General features: G+C 34.2%; 1 protein-coding gene across 2 annotated transcripts in view; it reads right to left on the bottom strand.

Moving 5' to 3' along the window:
- Positions 1-26,517, bottom strand: part of LOC144665195 (uncharacterized) — a 48,264-nt gene extending 21,747 nt beyond the window's left edge. Inside the window, exons 1-2 of one of the 2 annotated variants that reach the window (XM_078526381.1) lie at positions 26,382-26,517; positions 23,850-23,909 (exon numbers count right to left, since the gene is read on the bottom strand). In XM_078526381.1, the coding sequence (XP_078382507.1) occupies positions 23,850-23,909; positions 26,382-26,436 (115 nt within the window). In that variant the 5' untranslated portion in view covers positions 26,437-26,517. Of the gene's footprint in view, positions 1-23,849; positions 23,910-24,193; positions 24,320-26,381 lie in introns of those variants that run through there. The other variant, XM_078526382.1, reaches the window with a different exon arrangement.
- Between the last annotated feature and the right edge of the window lie 297 nt (positions 26,518-26,814).

The following is a 26,814-nucleotide window of genomic DNA, read 5'->3' as shown; positions in this document are numbered from 1 at the left end:
TAATTTTCACAGTATAAGACTGACTCAATTTTCACAGTATGAGACTGACTCAATTTTCACAGTATAAGACTGACTCAATTTTCACAGTATTAGACTGACTCAATTTTCACGGTAATTAGACTGACTCAATTTTCACAGTATTAGACTGTCGCAATTTTTAAAGTATTAGAATGACTCTATTTTCACAGTATTAGACTGCCACAATTTTCATAGTATTAGACTGACTCAATTTCCAGAGTATTTAGACTGCCACAATTTTTACAGTATTAGACTGACTCAATTTCCACAGTATTAAGACTGCCGCAATTTTCACAGTATTATACTGACTCAATTTTCACAGTATCAGACTGGCGCAATTTTTACAGTATTTAGACTGGCGCAATTTTCACAGTATTAGACTGGCGCAATTTTCACAGTATTTAGACTGACTCAATTTTCACAGTACCAGACTGTCTCCATTTTCACAGTATTAGACTGCCACGATTTTCACGGTAATTAGACTGACTCAATTTTCACAGTATTAGACTATCGCAATTTTCAAAGTATTAGACTGACTCAATTTTCACAGTATTTATCCGCAACAATTTTCACAGCATTAGACTGACTCAATTTTCAAAGTATTAGACTGACTCAATTTTCACAGTATTAGACTGACTCAATTTTCACAGTATTAGACTGACTCAATTTTTACAGTATTAGACTGCCACAATTTTCACAGTATTAGACTGACTCAATTTCCACAGTATTAGGCAGCCACAATTTTCACAGTATTAGACTGACTCAATTTCCACAGTATTAGACTGACTCAATTTTCACAGTATTAGACTGCCACAATTTTCACAGTATTAGACTGACACAATTTTCACAGTATTAGACTGCCGCAATTTCCACAGTATTAGACTGACTCAATTTTCACAGTATTAGACCGCCACAATTTTCACAGTATTAGACTGACTCAATTTTCACAGTATTAGACTGACTCAATTTTCACAGTATTAGACTGACTCAATTTTCACAGTATTTAGACTGACTCAATTTTCACAGTACCAGACTGTCTCCATTTTCACAGTATTAGACTGCCACGATTTTCACGGTAATTAGACTGACTCAATTTTCACAGTATTGGACTGTCGCAATTTTCAAAGTATTAGACTGACTCAATTTTCACAGTATTAGACCGCCACAATTTTCACAGTATTAGACTGACTCAATTTTCACAGTATTAGACTGTCGCAATTTTCAAAGTATTAGACTGACTCAATTTTCACAGTATTAGACTGCCACAATTTTCACAGTATTAGACTGACTCAATTTCCACAGTATTAGACTGGTTCAATTTTAACAGTATTAGACTGACTCAATTTCCACAGTATTAGACTGCCACAATTTTTACAGTATTAGACTGACTCAATTTCCACAGTATTTAGACTGCCGCAATTTTCACAGTATTAGACTGATTCAATTTTCTCAGTATTATACTGACTCAATTTTCACAGTATTTAGACTGGCGCAATTTTCACAGTATTAGACTGACTCAATTTTCACAGTATTAGACTGGCGCAATTTTCACAGTATTAGACTGGCGCAATTTTCACAGTATTAGACTGGTTCAATTTTCACAGTATTAGACTGGTTCAATTTTCACAGTATTAGACTGCCTCGATTTTCAAAGTATTAGACTGCCGCAATTTTCATGGTATTAGACTGGCGCAATTGTCACAGTTTTTAGACTGGTGTAATTTTCACAGTATAAGACTGACTCAATTTTCACAATATTAGACTGGCGCAATTTCCACAGTTTTTAGACTGGCGTAATTTTCACAGTATAAGACTGACTCAATTTTCACAGTATGAGACTGACTCAATTTTCACAGTATAAGACTGACTCAATTTTCACAGTATTAGACTGACTTAATTTTCACGGTAATTAGACTGACTCAATTTTCACAGTATTAGACTGTCGCAATTTTTAAAGTATTAGAATGACTCTATTTTCACAGTATTAGACTGCCACAATTTTCATAGTATTAGACTGACTCAATTTCCAGAGTATTTAGACTGCCACAATTTTTACAGTATTAGACTGACTCAATTTCCACAGTATTAAGACTGCCGCAATTTTCACAGTATTATACTGACTCAATTTTCACAGTATCAGACTGGCGCAATTTTTACAGTATTTAGACTGGCGCAATTTTCACAGTATTAGACTGGCGCAATTTTCACAGTATTTAGACTGACTCAATTTTCACAGTACCAGACTGTCTCCATTTTCACAGTATTAGACTGCCACGATTTTCACGGTAATTAGACTGACTCAATTTTCACAGTATTAGACTATCGCAATTTTCAAAGTATTAGACTGACTCAATTTTCACAGTATTTATCCGCAACAATTTTCACAGCATTAGACTGACTCAATTTTCAAAGTATTAGACTGACTCAATTTTCACAGTATTAGACTGACTCAATTTTCACAGTATTAGACTGACTCAATTTTTACAGTATTAGACTGCCACAATTTTCACAGTATTAGACTGACTCAATTTCCACAGTATTAGGCAGCCACAATTTTCACAGTATTAGACTGACTCAATTTCCACAGTATTAGACTGACTCAATTTTCACAGTATTAGACTGCCACAATTTTCACAGTATTAGACTGACACAATTTTCACAGTATTAGACTGCCGCAATTTCCACAGTATTAGACTGACTCAATTTTCACAGTATTAGACCGCCACAATTTTCACAGTATTAGACTGACTCAATTTTCACAGTATTAGACTGACTCAATTTTCACAGTATTAGACTGACTCAATTTTCACAGTATTTAGACTGACTCAATTTTCACAGTACCAGACTGTCTCCATTTTCACAGTATTAGCCTGCCACGATTTTCACGGTAATTAGACTGACTCAATTTTCACAGTATTGGACTGTCGCAATTTTCAAAGTATTAGACTGACTCAATTTTCACAGTATTAGACCGCCACAATTTTCACAGTATTAGACTGACTCAATTTTCACAGTATTAGACTGACTCAATTTTCACAGTATTAGACTGGCGCAATTTTCACAGTATTTAGACTGACTCAATTTTCACACTACCAGACTGTCTCCATTTTCACAGTATTAGAATGCCACGATTTTCACGGTAATTAGACTGACTCAATTTTCACAGTATTAGACTGTCGCAATTTTCAAAGTATTAGACTGACTCAATTTTTACAGTATTAGACTGCCACATTTTTCACAGTATTAGACTGACTCAATTTTCACAGTATTAGACTGACTCAATTTTCACAGTATTAGACTGACTCAATTTTTACAGTATTAGACTGCCACAATTTTCACAGTATTAGACTGACTCAATTTCCACAGTATTAGACTGGTTCAATTTTAACAGTATTAGACTGACTCAATTTCCACAGTATTAGGCAGCCACAATTTTCACAGTATTAGACTGACTCAATTTCCACAGTATTAGACTGACTCAATTTTCACAGTATTAGACTGACTCAATTTTCACAGTATTAGACTGACTCAATTTCCACAGTATTGAACTGCCACAATTTTTACAGTATTAGACTGACTCAATTTTCACAGTATTAGACTGCCACAATTTTCACAGTTTTAGACTGACTCAATTTTCACAGTATTAGGCAGCCACAATTTTCACAGTATTAGACTGACTCAATTTCCACAGTATTAGACTGCCACAATTTTCACAGTATTAGACTGACTCAATTTTCACAGTATTAGATTGCCGCAATTTTCACAGTATTAGACTGACTCAATTTTCACAGTATTAGACTGCCACAATTTTTACAGTATTAGACTGACTCAATTTTCACAGTATTAGACTGCCACAATTTTCACAGTATTAGACTGACTCAATTTTCACAGTATTAGACTGCCGCAATTTTTACAGTATTAGACTGACTCAATTTTCACAGTATTAGACTGCCTCAATTTTTACAGTATTAGACTGACTCAATTTTCACAGTATTAGACTGCCACAATTTTCACAGTATTAGACTGACTCAATTTTCACAGTATTAGACTGCCGCAATTTTTACAGTATTAGACTGACTCAATTTTCACAGTATTAGTCCGCCACAATTTTCACAGTATTAGACTGACTCAATTTTCACAGTATTAGGCAGCCACAATTTTCACAGTATTAGACTGACTCAATTTCCACAGTATTAGACTGACTCAATTTTCACAGTATTAGACTGCCACAATTTTTACAGTATTAGACTGACTCAATTTTCACAGTATTAGACTGCCACAATTTTCACAGTATTAGACTGATTCAATTTTCACAGTATTAGACTGCCGCAATTTTTACAGTATTAGACTGACTCAATTTTCACAGTATTAGACTGCCTCAATTTTTACAGTATTAGACTGACTCAATTTTCACAGTATTAGACTGCCACAATTTTCACAGTATTAGACTGACTCAATTTTCACAGTATTAGACTGCCGCAATTTTTACAGTATTAGACTGACTCAATTTTCACAGTATTAGTCCGCCACAATTTTCACAGTATTAGACTGACTCAATTTTCACAGTATTAGGCAGCCACAATTTTCACAGTATTAGACTGACTCAATTTCCACAGTATTAGACTGACTCAATTTTCACAGTATTAGACTGCCACAATTTTCACAGTATTAGACTGACTCAATTTTCACAGTATAAGACTGCCGCAATTTTCACAGTATTAGACTGACTCAATTTTCACAGTATTAGACTGCCGCAATTTTTACAGTATTAGACTGACTCAATTTTCACAGTATTAGACTGCCACAATTTTCACAGTATTAGACTGACTCAATTTTCACATCAGTATTTAGACTGGCGCAATTTTTACAGTATTAGACTGACTCAATTTTCACAGTATTAGACGGCCGCAATTTTTACAGTATTAGACTGACTCAATGTTCACAATATTAGACTGACTCAATTTCCACAGTATTAGACTGCCACAATTTTTACAGTGTTAGACTGACTCAATTTTTACAGTATTAGACTGACTCAATTTTCACAGTATTAGACTGCCTCAATTTTTACAGTATTAGACTGACTCAATTTTCACAGTATTAGACTGCCACAATTTTCACAGTATTAGACTGACTCAATTTTCACAGTATTAGACTGCCGCAATTTTTACAGTATTAGACTGACTCAATTTTCACAGTATTAGTCCGCCACAATTTTCACAGTATTAGACTGACTCAATTTTCACAGTATTAGGCAGCCACAATTTTCACAGTATTAGACTGACTCAATTTCCACAGTATTAGACTGACTCAATTTTCACAGTATTAGACTGCCACAATTTTTACAGTATTAGACTGACTCAATTTTCACAGTATTAGACTGCCACAATTTTCACAGTATTAGACTGATTCAATTTTCACAGTATTAGACTGCCGCAATTTTTACAGTATTAGACTGACTCAATTTTCACAGTATTAGACTGCCTCAATTTTTACAGTATTAGACTGACTCAATTTTCACAGTATTAGACTGCCACAATTTTCACAGTATTAGACTGACTCAATTTTCACAGTATTAGACTGCCGCAATTTTTACAGTATTAGACTGACTCAATTTTCACAGTATTAGTCCGCCACAATTTTCACAGTATTAGACTGACTCAATTTTCACAGTATTAGGCAGCCACAATTTTCACAGTATTAGACTGACTCAATTTCCACAGTATTAGACTGACTCAATTTTCACAGTATTAGACTGCCACAATTTTCACAGTATTAGACTGACTCAATTTTCACAGTATAAGACTGCCGCAATTTTCACAGTATTAGACTGACTCAATTTTCACAGTATTAGACTGCCGCAATTTTTACAGTATTAGACTGACTCAATTTTCACAGTATTAGACTGCCACAATTTTCACAGTATTAGACTGACTCAATTTTCACATCAGTATTTAGACTGGCGCAATTTTTACAGTATTAGACTGACTCAATTTTCACAGTATTAGACGGCCGCAATTTTTACAGTATTAGACTGACTCAATGTTCACAATATTAGACTGACTCAATTTCCACAGTATTAGACTGCCACAATTTTTACAGTGTTAGACTGACTCAATTTTTACAGTATTAGACTGACTCAATTTTCACAGTATTAGACTGCCACAATTTTTACAGTATTAGACTGACTCAATTTTTACAGTATTAGGCTGACTCAATTTTCACAGTATTAGACTGCCACAAGTTTTACAGTATTGGACTGACTCAATTTTCACAGTATTAGACTGATTCAATTTTCTCAGTATTATACTGACTCAATTTTCACAGTATCAGACTGGCGCAATTTTAACAGTATTTAGACTGACTCAATTTTCACAGTATTAGACTGCCACAATTTTCACAGTATTAGACTGACTCAATTTTCACAGTATTAGACTGCCGCAATTTTTACAGTATTAGACTGACTCAATTTTCACAGTATTAGACGGCCGCAATTTTTACAGTATTAGACTGACTCAATGTTCACAGTATTAGACTGACTCAATTTCCACAGTATTAGACTGCCACAATTTTTACCGTATTAGACTGACTCAATTTTTACAGTATTAGACTGACTCAATTTTCACAGTATTAGACTGCCACAATTTTTACAGTATTAGACTGACTCAATTTTTACAGTATTAGACTGACTCAATTTTCACAGTATTAGACTGCCACAAGTTTTACAGTATTAGACTGACTCAATTTTCACAGTATTAGACTGATTCAATTTTCTCAGTATTATACTGACTCAATTTTCACAGTATCAGACTGGCGCAATTTTGACAGTATTTAGACTGGCGCGATTTTCACAGTATTAGACTGGCGCAATTTTCACAGTATTTAGACTGACTCAATTTTCACAGTACCAGACTGTCTCCATTTTCACAGTATTAGACTGCCACGATTTTCACGGTAATTAGACTGACTCAATTTTCACAGTATTAGACTGTCGCAATTTTCAAAGTATTAGACTGCCGCAATTTTTACAGTATTAGACTGACTCAATTTTCACAGTATTAGACGGCCGCAATTTTTACAGTATTAGACTGACTCAATGTTCACAGTATTAGACTGCCGCAATTTTCACAGTATTAGACTGACTCAATTTTCACAGTATTAGACTGCCGCAATTTTTACAGTATTAGACTGACTCAATTTTCACAGTATTAGACTGCCATAATTTTCACAGTATTAGACTGACTCAATTTTCACAGTATTAGAATGCCGCAATTTTTACAGTATTAGACTGACTCAATTTTCACAGTATTAGACGGCCGCAATTTTTACAGTATTAGACTGACTCAATGTTCACAGTATTAGACTGACTCAATTTCCACAGTATTAGACTGCCACAATTTTTACAGTATTAGACTGACTCAATTTTCACAGTATTAGACTGCCGCAATTTTCACAGTATTAGACTGACTCAATTTTCACAGTATTAGACTGCCGCAATTTTTACAGTATTAGACTGACTCAATTTTCACAGTATTAGACTGCCACAATTTTCACAGTATTAGACTGACTCAATTTTCACAGTATTAGACTGCCGCAATTTTTACAGTATTAGACTGAGTCAATTTTCACAGTATTAGACGGCCGCAATTTTTACACTATTAGACTGACTCAATGTTCACAGTATTAGACTGACTCAATTTCCACAGTATTAGACTGCCACAATTTTTACAGTGTTAGACTGACTCAATTTTTACAGTATTAGATTGACTCAATTTTCACAGTATTAGACTGCCACAATTTTTACAGTATTAGACTGACTCAATTTTTACAGTATTAGACTGACTCAATTTTCACAGTATTAGACTGCCACAAGTTTTACAGTATTAGACTGACTCAATTTTCACAGTATTAGACTGATTCAATTTTCTCAGTATTATACTGACTCAATTTTCACAGTATCAGACTGGCGCAATTTTGACAGTATTTACACTGACTCAATTTTCACAGTATTAGACTGCCACAATTTTCACAGTATTAGACTGCCATAATTTTCACAGTATTAGACTGACTCAATTTTCACAGTATTAGAATGCCGCAATTTTTACAGTGTTAGACTGACTCAATTTTCACAGTATTAGACGGCCGCAATTTTTACAGTATTAGACTGACTCAATGTTCACAGTATTAGACTGACTCAATTTCCACAGTATTAGACTGCCACAATTTTTACAGTATTAGACTGACTCAATTTTCACAGTATTAGACTGCCGCAATTTTCACAGTATTAGACTGACTCAATTTTCACAGTATTAGACTGCCGCAATTTTTACAGTATTAGACTGACTCAATTTTAACAGTATTAGACCGCCACAATTTTCACAGTATTAGACTGACTCAATTTTCACAGTATTAGACTGGCGCAATTTTTACAGTATTAGACTGAGTCAATTTTCACAGTATTAGACGGCCGCAATTTTTACAGTATTAGACTGACTCAATGTTCACAGTATTAGACTGACTCAATTTCCACAGTATTAGACTGCCACAATTTTTACAGTGTTAGACTGACTCAATTTTTACAGTATTAGACTGACTCAATTTTCACAGTATTAGACTGCCACAATTTTTACAGTATTAGACTGACTCAATTTTTACAGTATTAGACTGACTCAATTTTCACAGTATTAGACTGCCACAAGTTTTACAGTATTAGACTGACTCAATTTTCACAGTATTAGACTGATTCAATTTTCTCAGTATTATACTGACTCAATTTTTACAGTATCAGTCTGGCGCAATTTTGACAGTATTTACACTGACTCAATTTTCACAGTATTAGACTGCCACAATTTTTACAGTATTAGACTGACTCAATTTTTACAGTATTAGACTGACTCATTTTTCACAGTATTAGACTGCCACAAGTTTTACAGTATTAGACTGACTCAATTTTCACAGTATTAGACTGATTCAATTTTCTCAGTATTATACTGACTCAATTTTCACAGTATCAGACTGGCGCAATTTTGACAGTATTTAGACTGGCGCGATTTTCACAGTATTAGACTGGCGCAATTTTCACAGTATTTAGACTGACTCAATTTTCACAGTACCAGACTGTCTCCATTTTCACAGTATTAGACTGCCACGATTTTCACGGTAATTAGACTGACTCAATTTTCACAGTATTAGACTGTCGCAATTTTCAAAGTATTAGACTGCCGCAATTTTTACAGTATTAGACTGACTCAATTTTCACAGTATTAGACGGCCGCAATTTTTACAGTATTAGACTGACTCAATGTTCACAGTATTAGACTGCCGCAATTTTCACAGTATTAGACTGACTCAATTTTCACAGTATTAGACTGCCGCAATTTTTACAGTATTAGACTGACTCAATTTTCACAGTATTAGACTGCCATAATTTTCACAGTATTAGACTGACTCAATTTTCACAGTATTAGAATGCCGCAATTTTTACAGTATTAGACTGACTCAATTTTCACAGTATTAGACGGCCGCAATTTTTACAGTATTAGACTGACTCAATGTTCACAGTATTAGACTGACTCAATTTCCACAGTATTAGACTGCCACAATTTTTACAGTATTAGACTGACTCAATTTTCACAGTATTAGACTGCCGCAATTTTCACAGTATTAGACTGACTCAATTTTCACAGTATTAGACTGCCGCAATTTTTACAGTATTAGACTGACTCAATTTTCACAGTATTAGACTGCCACAATTTTCACAGTATTAGACTGACTCAATTTTCACAGTATTAGACTGCCGCAATTTTTACAGTATTAGACTGAGTCAATTTTCACAGTATTAGACGGCCGCAATTTTTACACTATTAGACTGACTCAATGTTCACAGTATTAGACTGACTCAATTTCCACAGTATTAGACTGCCACAATTTTTACAGTGTTAGACTGACTCAATTTTTACAGTATTAGATTGACTCAATTTTCACAGTATTAGACTGCCACAATTTTTACAGTATTAGACTGACTCAATTTTTACAGTATTAGACTGACTCAATTTTCACAGTATTAGACTGCCACAAGTTTTACAGTATTAGACTGACTCAATTTTCACAGTATTAGACTGATTCAATTTTCTCAGTATTATACTGACTCAATTTTCACAGTATCAGACTGGCGCAATTTTGACAGTATTTACACTGACTCAATTTTCACAGTATTAGACTGCCACAATTTTCACAGTATTAGACTGCCATAATTTTCACAGTATTAGACTGACTCAATTTTCACAGTATTAGAATGCCGCAATTTTTACAGTGTTAGACTGACTCAATTTTCACAGTATTAGACGGCCGCAATTTTTACAGTATTAGACTGACTCAATGTTCACAGTATTAGACTGACTCAATTTCCACAGTATTAGACTGCCACAATTTTTACAGTATTAGACTGACTCAATTTTCACAGTATTAGACTGCCGCAATTTTCACAGTATTAGACTGACTCAATTTTCACAGTATTAGACTGCCGCAATTTTTACAGTATTAGACTGACTCAATTTTAACAGTATTAGACCGCCACAATTTTCACAGTATTAGACTGACTCAATTTTCACAGTATTAGACTGGCGCAATTTTTACAGTATTAGACTGAGTCAATTTTCACAGTATTAGACGGCCGCAATTTTTACAGTATTAGACTGACTCAATGTTCACAGTATTAGACTGACTCAATTTCCACAGTATTAGACTGCCACAATTTTTACAGTGTTAGACTGACTCAATTTTTACAGTATTAGACTGACTCAATTTTCACAGTATTAGACTGCCACAATTTTTACAGTATTAGACTGACTCAATTTTTACAGTATTAGACTGACTCAATTTTCACAGTATTAGACTGCCACAAGTTTTACAGTATTAGACTGACTCAATTTTCACAGTATTAGACTGATTCAATTTTCTCAGTATTATACTGACTCAATTTTTACAGTATCAGTCTGGCGCAATTTTGACAGTATTTACACTGACTCAATTTTCACAGTATTAGACTGCCACAATTTTCACAGTATTAGACTGACTCAATTTTCACAGTATTAGACTGCCGCAATTTTTACAGTATTAGACTGACTCAATTTTCACAGTATTAGACGGCCGCAATTTTTACAGTATTAGACTGACTCAATGTTCACAGTATTAGACTGACTCAATTTCCACAGTATTAGACTGCCACAATTTTTACATTATTAGACTGACTCAATTTTTACAGTATTAGACTGACTCAATTTTCACAGTATTAGACTGCCACAATTTTTACAGTATTAGACTGACTCAATTTTTACAGTATTAGACTGACTCAATTTTCACAGTATTAGACTGCCACAAGTTTTACAGTATTAGACTGACTCAATTTTCACAGTATTAGACTGCTTCAATTTTCTCAGTATTATACTGACTCAATTTTCACAGTATCAGACTGGCGCAATTTTGACAGTATTTAGACGGGCGCGATTTTCACAGTATTAGACTAGCGCAATTTTCACAGTATTTAGACTGACTAAATTTTCACAGTACCAGACTGTCTCCATTTTCACAGTATTAGACTGCCACGATTTTCACGGTAATTAGACTGACTCAATTTTCACAGTATTAGACTGTCGCAATTTTCAAAGTATTAGACTGCCGCAATTTTTACAGTATTAGACTGACTCAATTTTCACAGTATTAGACGGCCGCAATTTTTACAGTATTAGACTGACTCAATGTTCACAGTATTAGACTGCCGCAATTTTCACAGTATTAGACTGACTCAATTTTCACAGTATTAGACTGCCGCAATTTTTACAGTATTAGACTGACTCAATTTTCACAGTATTAGACTGCCATAATTTTCACAGTATTAGACTGACTCAATTTTCACAGTATTAGACTGCCGCAATTTTTACAGTATTAGACTGACTCAATTTTCACAGTATTAGACGGCCGCAATTTTTACAGTATTAGACTGACTCAATGTTCACAGTATTAGACTGACTCAATTTCCACAGTATTAGACTGCCACAATTTTCACAGTATTAGACTGACTCAATTTTCACAGTATTAGACTGCCGCAATTTTCACAGTATTAGACTGACTCAATTTTCACAGTATTAGACTGCCGCAATTTTTACAGTATTAGACTGACTCAATTTTCACAGTATTAGACTGCCACAATTTTCACAGTATTAGACTGACTCAATTTTCACAGTATTAGACTGCCGCAATTTTTACAGTATTAGACTGACTCAATTTTCACAGTATTAGACGGCCGCAATTTTTACAGTATTAGACTGACTCAATGTTCACAGTATTAGACTGACTCAATTTCCACAGTATTAGACTGCCACAATTTTTACAGTATTAGACTGACTCAATTTTTACAGTATTAGACTGACTCAATTTTCAGAGTATTAGACTGCCACAAGTTTTACAGTATTAGACTGACTCAATTTTCACAGTATTAGACTGATTCAATTTTCTCAGTATTATACTGACTCAATTTTCACAGTATCAGACTGGCGCAATTTTGACAGTATTTAGACTGGCGCAATTTTAACAGTATTTAGACTGACTCAATTTTCACAGTACCAGACTGTCTCCATTTTCACAGTATTAGACTGCCACGATTTTCACGGTAATTAGACTGACTCAATTTTCACAGTATTAGACTGTCGCAATTTTCAAAGTATTAGACTGCCGCAATTTTTACAGTATTAGACTGACTCAATTTTCACAGTATTAGACGGCCGCAATTTTTACAGTATTAGACTGACTCAATGTTCACAGTATTAGACTGACTAAATTTCCACAGTATTAGACTGCCACAATTTTTACAGTATTAGACTGACTCAATTTTTACAGTATTAGACTGACTCAATTTTCACAGTATTAGACTGCCACAATTTTTACAGTATTAGACTGACTCAATTTTTACAGTATTAGACTGACTCAATTTTCACAGTATTAGACTGCCACAAGTTTTACAGTATTAGACTGACTCAATTTTCACAGTATTAGACTGATTCAATTTTCTCAGTATTATACTGACTCAATTTTCACAGTATCAGACTGGCGAAATTTTGACAGTATTTAGACTGGCGCGATTTTCACAGTATTAGACTGGCGCAATTTTCACAGTATTTAGACCGACTCAATTTTCACAGTACCAGACTGTCTCCAATTTCACAGTATTAGACTGCCACGATTTTCACGGTAATTAGACTGACTCAATTTTCACAGTATTAGACTGTCGCAATTTTCAAAGTATTAGAGTGACTCAATTTTCACAGTATTAGACCGCCACAATTTTCACAGTATTGGACTGACTCAATTTTCACAGTATTAGACTGACTCAATTTTCACAGTATTAGACTGACTCAATTTTCACAGTATTAGACTGACTCAATTTTTACAGTATTAGACTGCCACAATTTTCACAGTATTAGACTGACTCAATTTCCACAGTATTAGACTGCCACAATTTTCACATTATTAAACTGACTCAATTTTCACAGTATTAGACTGTCGCAATTTTCAAAGTATTAGACTGACTCAATTTTCACAGTATTAGACTGATTCAATTTTCTCAGTATTATACTGACTCAATTTTCACAGTATCAGACTGGCGCAATTTTGACAGTATTTAGACTGGCGCGATTTTCACAGTATTTAGACTGACTCAATTTTCACAGTACCAGACTGTCTCCATTTTCACAGTATTAGACTGCCACGATTTTCACGGTAATTAGACTGACTCAATTTTCACAGTATTAGACTGTCGCAATTTTGAAAGTATTAGACTGCCGCAATTTTTACAGTATTAGACTGACTCAATTTTCACAGTATTAGACGGCCGCAATTTTTACAGTATTAGACTGACTCAATGTTCACAGTATTAGACTGACTCAATTTCCACAGTATTAGACTGCCACAATTTTTACAGTATTAGACTGACTCAATTTTTACAGTATTAGACTGACTCAATTTTCACAGTATTAGACTGTCGCAATTTTGAAAGTATTAGACTGCCGCAATTTTTACAGTATTAGACTGACTCAATTTTCACAGTATTAGACGGCCGCAATTTTTACAGTATTAGACTGACTCAATGTTCACAGTATTAGACTGACTCAATTTCCACAGTATTAGACTGCCACGATTTTCACGGTAATTAGACTGACTCAATTTTCACAGTATTAGACTGTCGCAATTTTCAAAGTATTAGAGTGACTCAATTTTCACAGTTTTAGACCGCCACAATTTTCACAGTATTAGACTGACTCAATTTTCACAGTATTAGACTGCCACAATTTTTACAGTATTAGACTGACTCAATTTCCACAGTATTAGACTGCCACAATTTTTACAGTATTAGACTGACTCAATTTCAACAGTATTTAGACTGCCGCAATTTTCACAGTATTAGACTGATTCAATTTTCTCAGTATTATACTGACTCAATTTTCACAGTATTTAGACTGGCGCAATTTTCACAGTATTAGACTGACTCAATTTTCACAGTATTAGACTGGCGCAATTTTCACAGCATAAGACTGGCGCAATTTTCACAGTATTAGACTGACTCAATTTTCACAGTATTAGACTGGCGCAGTTTTCATGGTATTAGACTGACTCAATTTTCACAGTAATAGACTGGCGCAATTTTCATGGTATTAGACTGGCGCAATTGTCACAGTTTTTAGACTGGCGTTATTTTCACAGTATAAGACTGACTCAATTTTCACAGTATTAGACTGACTCAATTTTAACAGTATAAGACTGACTCAATTTTCACAGTATTAGACTGACTCAATTTTCACAGTATTAGACTGACTCAATTTTCACAGTATTAGACGGCCACAATTTTCACAGTATTAGACTGGCTCAATTTTCACAGTATTAGACTGACTCAATTTTAACAGTATTAGACTGCCACAATTTTCACAGCATTAGACTGACTCAATTTTCACAGTATTAGACTGACTCAATTTTCACAGTATAAGACTGACTCAATTTTCACAGTATTAGACTGACTCAATTTTCACAGTATTAGACTGACTCAATTTTCACAGTATTAGACTGACTCAATTTTCACAGTATTAGACCGACTCAATTATAACAGTATTAGACTGGCGCAATTTTCAAAGTATTAGACTGACTCAATTTTCACTGTATTAGACTGGCGCAATTTTCACAGTATTAGACTGGCGCAATTTTCATAGTATTAGACTGACTCAATTTTCACAGTAATAGACTGACTCAATTTTCACAGTATTAGACTGACTCAATTTCCACAGTATTAGGCAGCCACAATTTTCAGAGTATTAGACTGACTCAATTTTCACAGTATTAGACTGTCGCAATTTTCAAAGTATTAGACTGACTCAATTTTCACAGTATTAGACTGACTCAATTTTCACAGTATTAGACTGGCGCATCTTTCACAGTATTTAGACTGACTCAATTTTCACAGTATTAGACTGACTCAATTTTCACAGTATTAGACTGACTCAATTTCCACAGTATTAGGCAGCCACAATTTTCAGGGTATTAGACTGACTCAATTTTCACAGTATTAGACTGTCGCAATTTTCAAAGTATTAGACTGACTCAATTTTCACAGTATTAGACTGCCACAATTTTCACAGTATTAGACTGACTCAATTTCCACAGTATTAGACTGCCACAATTTTTACAGTATTAGACTGACTCAATTTCCACAGTATTAGACTGCCACAATTTTTACAGTATTAGACTGACTCAATTTCAACAGTATTTAGACTGCCGCAATTTTCACAGTATTAGACTGATTCAATTTTCTCAGTATTATACTGACTCAATTTTCACGGTATTTAGACTGGCGCAATTTTCACAGTATTAGACTGACTCAATTTTCACAGTATTAGACTGGCGCAATTTTCACAGCATAAGACTGGCGCAATTTTCACAGTATTAGACTGACTCAATTTTCACAGTATTAGTCTGGCGCAATTTTCATGGTATTAGACTGACTCAATTTTCACAGTAATAGACTGGCGCAATTTTCATGGTATTAGACTGGCGCAATTGTCACAGTTTTTAGACTGGCGTTATTTTCACAGTATAAGACTGACTCAATTTTCACAGTATTAGACTGGCGCAATTTCCACAGTTTTTAGACTGGCGTAATTTTCACAGTATAAGACTGACTCAAATTTCACAGTATAAGACTGACTCAATTTTTACAGTATAAGACTGACTCAATTTTCACAGTACCAGACTGACTCCATTTTCACAGTATTAGACTGCCACGATTTTCACGGTAATTAGACTGACTCTATTTTCACAGTATTAGACTGTCGCAATTTTCAAAGTATTAGACTGACTCAATTTTCACAGTATTAGACTGCCACAATTTTCACAGTATTAGACTGACTCAATTTCCACAGTATTAGACTGCCACAATTTTTACAGTATTAGACTGACTCAATTTTCACAGTATTAGACTGACTCAATTTTCACAGTATTAGACTGCCACAATTTTTACAGTATTAGACTGCCACAATTTTCACAGTATTAGACTGACTCAATTTTCACAGTATTACACTGCCACAATTTTCACAGTATTAGACTGACTCAATTTTCACAGTATTAGACTGACTCAAATTTCACAGTATTAGACTGACTCAATTTTTACAGTATTAGACTGACTCAATTTTCACAGTATTAGACTGACTCAAATTTCACAGTATTAGACTGACTCAATTTTCACAGTATTAGACTGACTCAATTTTTACAGTATTAGACTCACTCAAATTTCACAGTATTAGACTGACTCAATTTTCACAGTATTAGACTGACTCAATTTTCACAGTATTAGACTGACTCAATTTTCACAGTATTAGACTGACTCAATTTTTACAGTATTAGACTCACTCAAATTTCACAGTATTAGACTGACTCAATTTTTACAGTATTAGACTCACTCAATTTTCACAGTATTAGACTGACTCAATTTTCACAGTATTAGACTGACTCAATTTTTACAGTATTAGACTGACTCAATTTTCACAGTATTAGACTGCCTCAATTTTTACAGTATTAGACTGTCGCAATTTTCACAGCATTAGACTGTCGCAATTTTCACAGCATTACACTGACTTAATTTTCACATCAGTATTTAGACTGGCGCAATTTTTACAGTATTAGACTGATTCAATTTTCACAGTATTAGACTGTCGCAATTTTTACAGTATTAGACTGACTCAATTATCACAGTATTAGACTGTCGCAATTTTCACAGCATTACACTGACTTAATTTCCACATCAGTATTTAGACTGGCGCAATTTTTACAGTATTAGACTGATTCAATTTTCACAGTATTAGACTGCCACAATTTTTACAGTATTAGACTGACTCAATTTTCACAGTATTAGACTGCCACAATTTTCACAGTATTAGACTGCCGAAATTTTCACAGTATTATACTGACTCAATTTTCACAGCATAACACTGACGCAATTTTCACAGTATTAGACTGCCGCAATTTTCACAGCATTACACTGACTCAATTTCCACAGTATTTAGACTGGCGCAATTTTTACGGTATTAGACGGACTCAATTTTCACAGTTTTAGACTGGCGCAATTTTCATAGTATTTAGACTGGCGCAATTTTTACGGTATTAGACTGACTCAATTTTCACAGTATTAGACTGACTTAATTTTCACAGTATTAGACTGACTCAATTTTCACAGTATTTAGACCGACTCAATTTTCATAGTATTAGACTGGCGCAATTTTCACAGTATTAGACTGACTCAATTTTCACAGCATTACACTGACTCAATTTTCACAGTATTAGACTGACTCAATTTTCACAGTATAAGACTGACTCAATTTTCACAGTATTAGACTGACTCAATTTTCACAGTATTAGACTGACTCAATTTTCACAGTATTAGACTGACTCAATTTTCACAGTATTAGACCGACTCAATTATAACAGTATTAGACTGGCGCAATTTTCACAGTATTAGACTGACTCAATTTTCACTGTATTAGACTGGCGCAATTTTCACAGTATTAGACTGGCGCAATTTTCACAGTATTAGACTGACTCAATTTTCACAGTAATAGACTGACTCAATTTTCACAGTATTAGACTGACTCAATTTCCACAGTATTAGGCAGCCACAATTTTCAGAGTATTAGACTGACTCAATTTTCACAGTATTAGACTGTCGCAATTTTCAAAGTATTAGACTGACTCAATTTTCACAGTATTAGACTGACTCAATTTTCACAGTATTAGACTGGCGCAATTTTCACAGTATTAGACTGGCGCATCTTTCACAGTATTTAGACTGACTCAATTTTCACAGTATTAGACTGACTCAATTTTCACAGTATTAGACTGACTCAATTTTCACAGTATTAGACTGACTCAATTTTCACAGTATTAGACCGCCACAATTTTCACAGTATTAGACTGGCTCAATTTTCACAGTATTAGACTGACTCAATTTTAACAGTATTAGACTGACTCAATTTTCACAGTATTAGACTGACTCAATTTTCACAGTATTAGACTGACTCAATTTTCACAGTATTAGACCGCCACAATTTTCACAGTATTAGACTGGCTCAATTTTCACAGTATTAGACTGACTCAATTTTAACAGTATTAGACTGCCACAATTTTCACAGCATTAGACTGACTCAATTTTCACAGTATTAGACTGACTCAATTTTCACAGTATTAGACTGACTCAATTTTCACAGTATTAGACCGCCACAATTTTCACAGTATTAGACTGGCTCAATTTTCACAGTATTAGACTGACTCAATTTTAACAGTATTAGACTGACTCAATTTTCACAGTATTAGACTGACTCAATTTTCACAGTATTAGACTGACTCAATTTTCACAGTATTAGACCGCCACAATTTTCACAGTATTAGACTGGCTCAATTTTCACAGTATTAGACTGACTCAATTTTAACAGTATTAGACTGCCACAATTTTCACAGCATTAGACTGACTCAATTTTCACAGTATTAGACTGACTCAATTTTCACAGTATAAGACTGACTCAATTTTCACAGTATTAGACTGACTCAATTTTCACAGTATTAGACTGACTCAATTTTCACAGTATTAGACTGACTCAATTTTCACAGTATTAGACCGACTCAATTATAACAGTATTAGACTGGCGCAATTTTCACAGTATTAGACTGACTCAATTTTCACTGTATTAGACTGGCGCAATTTTCACAGTATTAGACTGGCGCAATTTTCATAGTATTAGACTGACTCAATTTTCACAGTAATAGACTGACTCAATTTTCACAGTATTAGACTGACTCAATTTCCACAGTATTAGGCAGCCACAATTTTCAGAGTATTAGACTGACTCAATTTTCACAGTATTAGACTGTCGCAATTTTCAAAGTATTAGACTGACTCAATTTTCACAGTATTAGACTGACTCAATTTTCACAGTATTAGACTGGCGCAATTTTCACTGTATTAGACTGGCGCATCTTTCACAGTATTTAGACTGACTCAATTTTCACAGTATTAGACTGACTCAATTTTCACAGTATTAGACTGACTCAATTTCCACAGTATTAGGCAGCCACAATTTTCAGGGTATTAGACTGACTCAATTTTCACAGTATTAGACTGTCGCAATTTTCAAAGTATTAGACTGACTCAATTTTCACAGTATTAGACTGCCACAATTTTCACAGTATTAGACTGACTCAATTTCCACAGTATTAGACTGCCACAATTTTTACAGTATTAGACTGACTCAATTTCCACAGTATTAGACTGCCACAATTTTTACAGTATTAGACTGACTCAATTTCAACAGTATTTAGACTGCCGCAATTTTCACAGTATTAGACTGATTCAATTTTCTCAGTATTATACTGACTCAATTTTCACGGTATTAGACTGCCACGATTTTCACAGTATTTAGACTGACTCAATTTTCACAGTATTAGACTGACTCAATTTTCACAGTATTAGACTGACTCAATTTTTACAGTATTAGACTCACTCAAATTTCACAGTATTAGACTGACTTAATTTTTACAGTATTAGACTGACTCAATTTTCACAGTATTAGACTGACTCAATTTTCACAGTATTAGACTGACTCAATTTTTACAGTATTAGACTCACTCAAATTTCACAGTATTAGACTGACTCAATTTTCACAGTATTAGACTGACTCAATTTTCACAGTATTAGACTGACTCAATTTTCACAGTATTAGACTGACTCAATTTTTACAGTATTAGACTCACTCAAATTTCACAGTATTAGACTGACTCAATTTTTACAGTATTAGACTCACTCAATTTTCACAGTATTAGACTGACTCAATTTTCACAGTATTAGACTGACTCAATTTTTACAGTATTAGACTGACTCAATTTTCACAGTATTAGACTGCCTCAATTTTTACAGTATTAGAATGTCGCAATTTTCACAGCATTAGACTGTCGCAATTTTCACAGCATTACACTGACTTAATTTCCACATCAGTATTTAGACTGGCGCAATTTTTACAGTATTAGACTGATTCAATTTTCACAGTATTAGACTGTCGCAATTTTTACAGTATTAGACTGACTCAATTATCACAGTATTAGACTGTCGCAATTTTCACAGCATTACACTGACTTAATTTCCACATCAGTATTTAGACTGGCGCAATTTTTACAGTATTAGACTGATTCAATTTTCACAGTATTAGACTGCCACAATTTTTACAGTATTAGACTGACTCAATTTTCACAGTATTAGACTGCCACAATTTTCACAGTATTAGACTGCCGAAATTTTCACAGTATTATACTGACTCAATTTTCACAGCATAACACTGACGCAATTTTCACAGTATTAGACTGCCGCAATTTTCACAGCATTACACTGACTCAATTTCCACAGTATTTAGACTGGCGCAATTTTTACGGTATTAGACGGACTCAATTTTCACAGTTTTAGACTGGCGCAATTTTCATAGTATTTAGACTGGCGCAATTTTTACGGTATTAGACTGACTCAATTTTCACAGTATTAGACTGACTTAATTTTCACAGTATTAGACTGACTCAATTTTCACAGTATTTAGACCGACTCAATTTTCATAGTATTAGACTGGCGCAATTTTCACAGTATTAGACTGACTCAATTTTCACAGCATTACACTGACTCAATTTTCACAGTATTAGACTGTCGCAATTTTCACAGTATTAGACTGACTCAATTTTCACAGTATTAGACTGACTCAATTTTCACAGTATTTAGACCGACTCAATTTTCACAGTATTAGACTGACGCAAATTTCACAGTATTAGACTGACTCAATTTTCACAGCATTACACTGACTCAATTTTCACAGTATTAGACTGTCGCAATTTTCAAAGTATTAGACTAACAAAATTTTCACAGGATTAGACTGACTCAATTTTGACAGTATTCAAACTGCCACAATTTCTACAGTATTTAGACTGACTCAATTTTCACAGTATTAGACTGCCACAATTGTCACAGTATTTAGGCTGCCAAAATTTCTACACTTTAAGACTGCCGAAATTTTCACAGTATTTAAACTGACACAATTTTCACAGTATTTAGACTGACTCAATTTTCACAGTATTAGACTGACGCTATTTTCACAGTATTAGACTGACGCAATTTTCACAGTTTTAGACTAACGAAATATTTACAGGATTAGACTGACTCAATTTTGACAGTATTCAAACTGCCACAATTTCTACAGTATTAGACTTGCACAATTTTTTCAGTATTAGACTGGCGCAATTTTCACAGTATTAGACTTGCACAATTTCTACAGTATTTAGACTGACTCAATTTTTACAGTATTAGACTGACTCAAGTTTCACAGCATTTAGACTGACTCAAATTTCACAGCATTACACTGACTCAATTTTCACAGTATTAGACTGTCGCAATTTTCACAGTATTAGACTGACTCAATTTTCACAGTATTAGACTGACTCAATTTTCACAGTATTTAGACCGACTCAATTTTCACAGTATTAGACTGACGCAAATTTCACAGTATTAGACTGACTCAATTTTCACAGCATTACACTGACTCAATTTTCACAGTATTAGACTGTCGCAATTTTCAAAGTATTAGACTAACAAAATTTTCACAGGATTAGACTGACTCAATTTTGACAGTATTCAAACTGCCACAATTTCTACAGTATTTAGACTGACTCAATTTTCACAGTATTAGACTGCCACAATTGTCACAGTATTTAGGCTGCCAAAATTTCTACACTTTAAGACTGCCGAAATTTTCACAGTATTTAAACTGACACAATTTTCACAGTATTTAGACTGACTCAATTTTCACAGTATTAGACTGACGCTATTTTCACAGTATTAGACTGACGCAATTTTCACAGTTTTAGACTAACGAAATATTTACAGGATTAGACTGACTCAATTTTGACAGTATTCAAACTGCCACAATTTCTACAGTATTAGACTTGCACAATTTTTTCAGTATTAGACTGGCGCAATTTTCACAGTATTAGACTTGCACAATTTCTACAGTATTTAGACTGACTCAATTTTTACAGTATTAGACTGACTCAAGTTTCACAGCATTTAGACTGACTCAAATTTCACAGTATTTAGACTGATTCAATTTTAACAGTATTTAGACTGACTCAATTTTCACAGTATTTAGACTGACTCAATTTTCACAATATTTAGACTGATCTAATTTTCACAGTATTAGACTGGCGCAAGTTTCACGGTATTAGACTGGTGCAATTTTCACAGTATCAGACTGGCGCAAGTTTCACAGTATTAGACTGACTCAATTGTCACAGTATTAGACCAACTCAATTTTCACAGTATTATACTGTCGCCATTTTCATAGTATTATACTGACGCAATTTTCATAGTACTTGACTGCCTTTTATTCACCGAATTGGAATGCCGCAATTTTCACAGTATTTAGACTGCCACTATTTTCACAGTATTTATACTGCCACCATTTTCACAGTATTTAGGCTTGCGCAATTTTCACAGCATTTAGACTGTCGCAATTTTCACAATATTTGGACGGTCGCAATTTTCACAATATTAAGAGTGCAAAAATTGTCACAGTATTTAGAATGTCATTATGGTTTTAGTATTAAGACTGCGGCAAGATTCACAGTGTTAAAAATGCCGCAACTTTCACAGTTTTAGACTGGCACAATTGCGCAGTTTTTAGACAGCCACGATTTTCACATTATTCAGGCCGCCGCAATTTTCAAAGTATTTGGACTGTCATAAATGTTCACAGTAGTTATACTGGTGTTTTTCACAGTATTTAGACATTCATAATATCTCCTGTATTTAGATTGGCACAATTTTTATAGTTTTTAGACAGCCGCAATTTTCACAGTATTTTTTATGTTGTTTTGATCAATTTTTAATTTCCCAATTTCCTGTTTTTAAAACTTTCGCAAACTGCGCAATAATTTTACTCTTGCAATTTTGTCTCATAATTCACTCTAAAAGATTTAACTTGTGCTAAATCATCGATGTACAGACTCGCGCAGTATTCACAGTTTTAAAGTTTCGCAATTGCCACAATTTGAATAGTTAGGGAATTTTCACGTTGTTTTATTTTGAGTTCTTTTTTAGATGTCATGTAATTTTGGCTTCCCTTAAATGGATTTGCAACAAGCTTTGGAATTTCGACTTTGAAATTAAAGTTTCGCTTCGTTTTCGTTTGTGTTTATTTGTAGAGAACAGACTTACTCACCAGTGCTTTGCGCGTCGTTTTCCATTACTGTTCGAGTCCGCTTGGACTTAGTTGGCAGAGCTGAAACAATAAAAATAAAAACAATGTTAGCCACCCCTAAATTGCCACCACAAAAATGGTAGAACTATTAACCAGTGACACGCAGATTTATCAAAACTTTGTTTATATTACAAAGATATTTAGTAACTCCGGATTTTCGACTGAATTGCGGTCACAAGTTTTGATTTTGACAGGATTAATCGATTTTTCCAGATTTAGGAAAGCATGATGTAAGCTCTAACAGAACAACATCTCAACGTCCTAGAGATGGTGGCCAAATCTCAGGTAAATACAGCTATAATTACCTGACATATCAACTAGGCAACTGAGGAAGATAAGATGAAATACAATATATTTCATCTCGGTAGGAATCGACAGCTTCAAAAAGTATAATCCTACGGCAGCAAATATCTCGTAACGTGGAAGGTAAATTGTTTTACTCAGTATTCGGTCTGCAACTAACCAGAAGAACGACAGTTCTCGAATAATTTATGCATTTAACAAAACAAGTAAAAACGAGTAACGAAATCAAGAAGTACGTACGTGTCCTACTTGCGAACAATCAACAATGACGTAAATGTTTCGTTTTATTTTTTGGTCTTTATCAAAGACCCCACGAATTTATTTCGCGAAAAAAAGAACCAAGAATAATCGCTGGAGTGATTCTTTATGTCAAAAAAAAGAAAAAAATATAGTCAGTAACTTCGCTTCCATTCATATTTGCTGGCTTTTTTGTTTTGTTTTTAACGCGGCTTAAAAAAAAGCTCAGGATATTTGTTTTGAATACAAGAAGCAAGGTTGTAAAATAGAAAAGTTTGATTTCGTGATATTGACAGCTAGATTAGCAAAATCATGCAAATTCTAACTGTTTACGTGCTCTCATTTTGTAAAGAATTAAGTTTACGTCGCTTTTTTCGTAGAGGCCGAGCTAAGAAATATGCTCTTTTAACAGTTTCTAGAAAGGCAGGGTCAATTGCAATCTGTTAACAACGGCAATTTTTTTATCATTTTCATACTGGCGCAAGTTTTACTGTATTTAGTCTCGTACAACTTTTTCACATTATCTAGAAAAGCGCAATTTTTCAGAACTGGCGATCCACAGTATAGAACCTGCTGCATTTTCTGCAGTATTCAGACTGGTGCAGTTTTCACTGTATGTAGAGTGGCGCATTTTTACAGTTTATAATCTAGTAAAACAAAACGATTTTCACAGCGATTGGACTGGCGCAATTTTGACTGTATTAAGGCTGGCATTATTTAAGACCGACGCAATTTTCTTGACTTGCACAGCTTTTCAGAGTTGTCTAGACTGAAGCAAGTATCTTAGAGTTAAGACTCTCGCAATTATCAGAGCTTCTCGACTCAGTTTTCTCAGTCTCTAGACAGGCCCAATTTTCCAAAGTTTCTAGACTTACGCAATTTTCATAGTATTAAGACTGGAGAGTAATTTTCACAGTTATTACGATTCCGCTATTTTTGAAGTTTTAGTCTGGGCAAATTTTCACACTTTTTTAGATTGGCGTGTTTTTTCCAATATTAAGACAAGTGCATTTATTTTCTCAGTATCAATACAAAAAAATATTTATAACATAAAATTTAGACTGGTTATAGTCTAAGAAAGTTAAGTCCAGAAACTAAACAGCGCAATTTCCACAGTCTTGGAAATGAGGCAATCGATGTGTTTAGACCAGAGATATTTTCACTGTATTTAGAGCGACTAAATAATATAAGTATTTGGACTGGTGCGATTTTAATTGTATTTAAAATGGTATTTTAGGCTGGCGAAATTTTCTACAGTCACTACACTGATATAATTTTAAGAGTAATGAGACTGGCGTAGTTTTGACCATTTCTGGCATCGCTCAATATCCACTGTATTTGGACAGGCGCAATTTCACAGTATCCAGTATTTCGAAATCTCAGTTTTTAGACTCGCGCAAATATTACAGTATTAAGTCCGAGCTATTTTATTTTATAGACTGAAGCCATTTCCTCACAATTGTCACGGAAATTTCACAATTTAAAGCCTGATTCAATTTCGCATTTTTTTGGCCTATCAGTTTTCACGCTTTTCATACTGACGCAAGTTTAGCAGTATTCACACTTTTCCCATTTATATAGTTCTTAGAGTGTTGCAAGTTTCGCAGTTTGTATAATAACGTAATGATCACTGTATTGTGACTGTCGCAGTTTCAACTCATTTTCTCGAATGGCTTAATTTGCGCAGTGTTAAGACTTTCAGAATATTCACAGCATTTACTGTGCCATTTTTTTTTTCTCTTTACATACGCAATTTTCATGTTATTTAGCTGACAGAATTTCCACAGATAGCAACTGGCCTATTTTTTTTACAGAACAAGTACGGTTTCTACAGTATTAAGGCTAAAGCGATTTTTACAGTAACTGGACTGGCGTAATTTTACAGTCCTTAGACTGGCGCTGGTTTTAAATTATGTAGTTTGATGCAATTTCTGACAGAACAACATATCATACCTGACATAACAGCAAACCAACCGAGGAGAATGAGATGAAATACAATATATTTCATCTCGGTGGAAATCGGTAGATTCAATAGGATTTATCCAACAGCAGCAAAGGTGTCGCGAATTTGGAAGTAGAGAGTTTTCTCTTAGTGTCTGAACTGCTATTAACCCAAAGAACGACAGTTTCCGATTAATGTATGCAGTAAACAAAACGAGTTAGAACGAGAAACGAGATTGGGAATACATACGTGTCCAATTTGTAAACAATCGACAATGAAACCATCAACAATGTTTAGTTTATTTTCTAGGTCTTTACCGAAAGCATTTAGAAATGTCCTTTTTTCGGAACAAGAGCCGAAATTGATCGCGCGGTAATAATTTTTTATCGCAAATAACGAAAATGTAGTCAGAAACGTCGCTTCTATCCAAGACTGTTTTGACTA

This window comes from Oculina patagonica, chromosome 9 (assembly GCF_052425735.1).
Source record: "Oculina patagonica isolate OP01 chromosome 9, crgOcupat, whole genome shotgun sequence".
NCBI lineage: Eukaryota > Metazoa > Cnidaria > Anthozoa > Scleractinia > Oculinidae > Oculina > Oculina patagonica.
The sequence above is the reverse complement of the archived record's forward strand: the minus strand, read 5'-3'. Positions and strand labels throughout refer to the sequence as shown.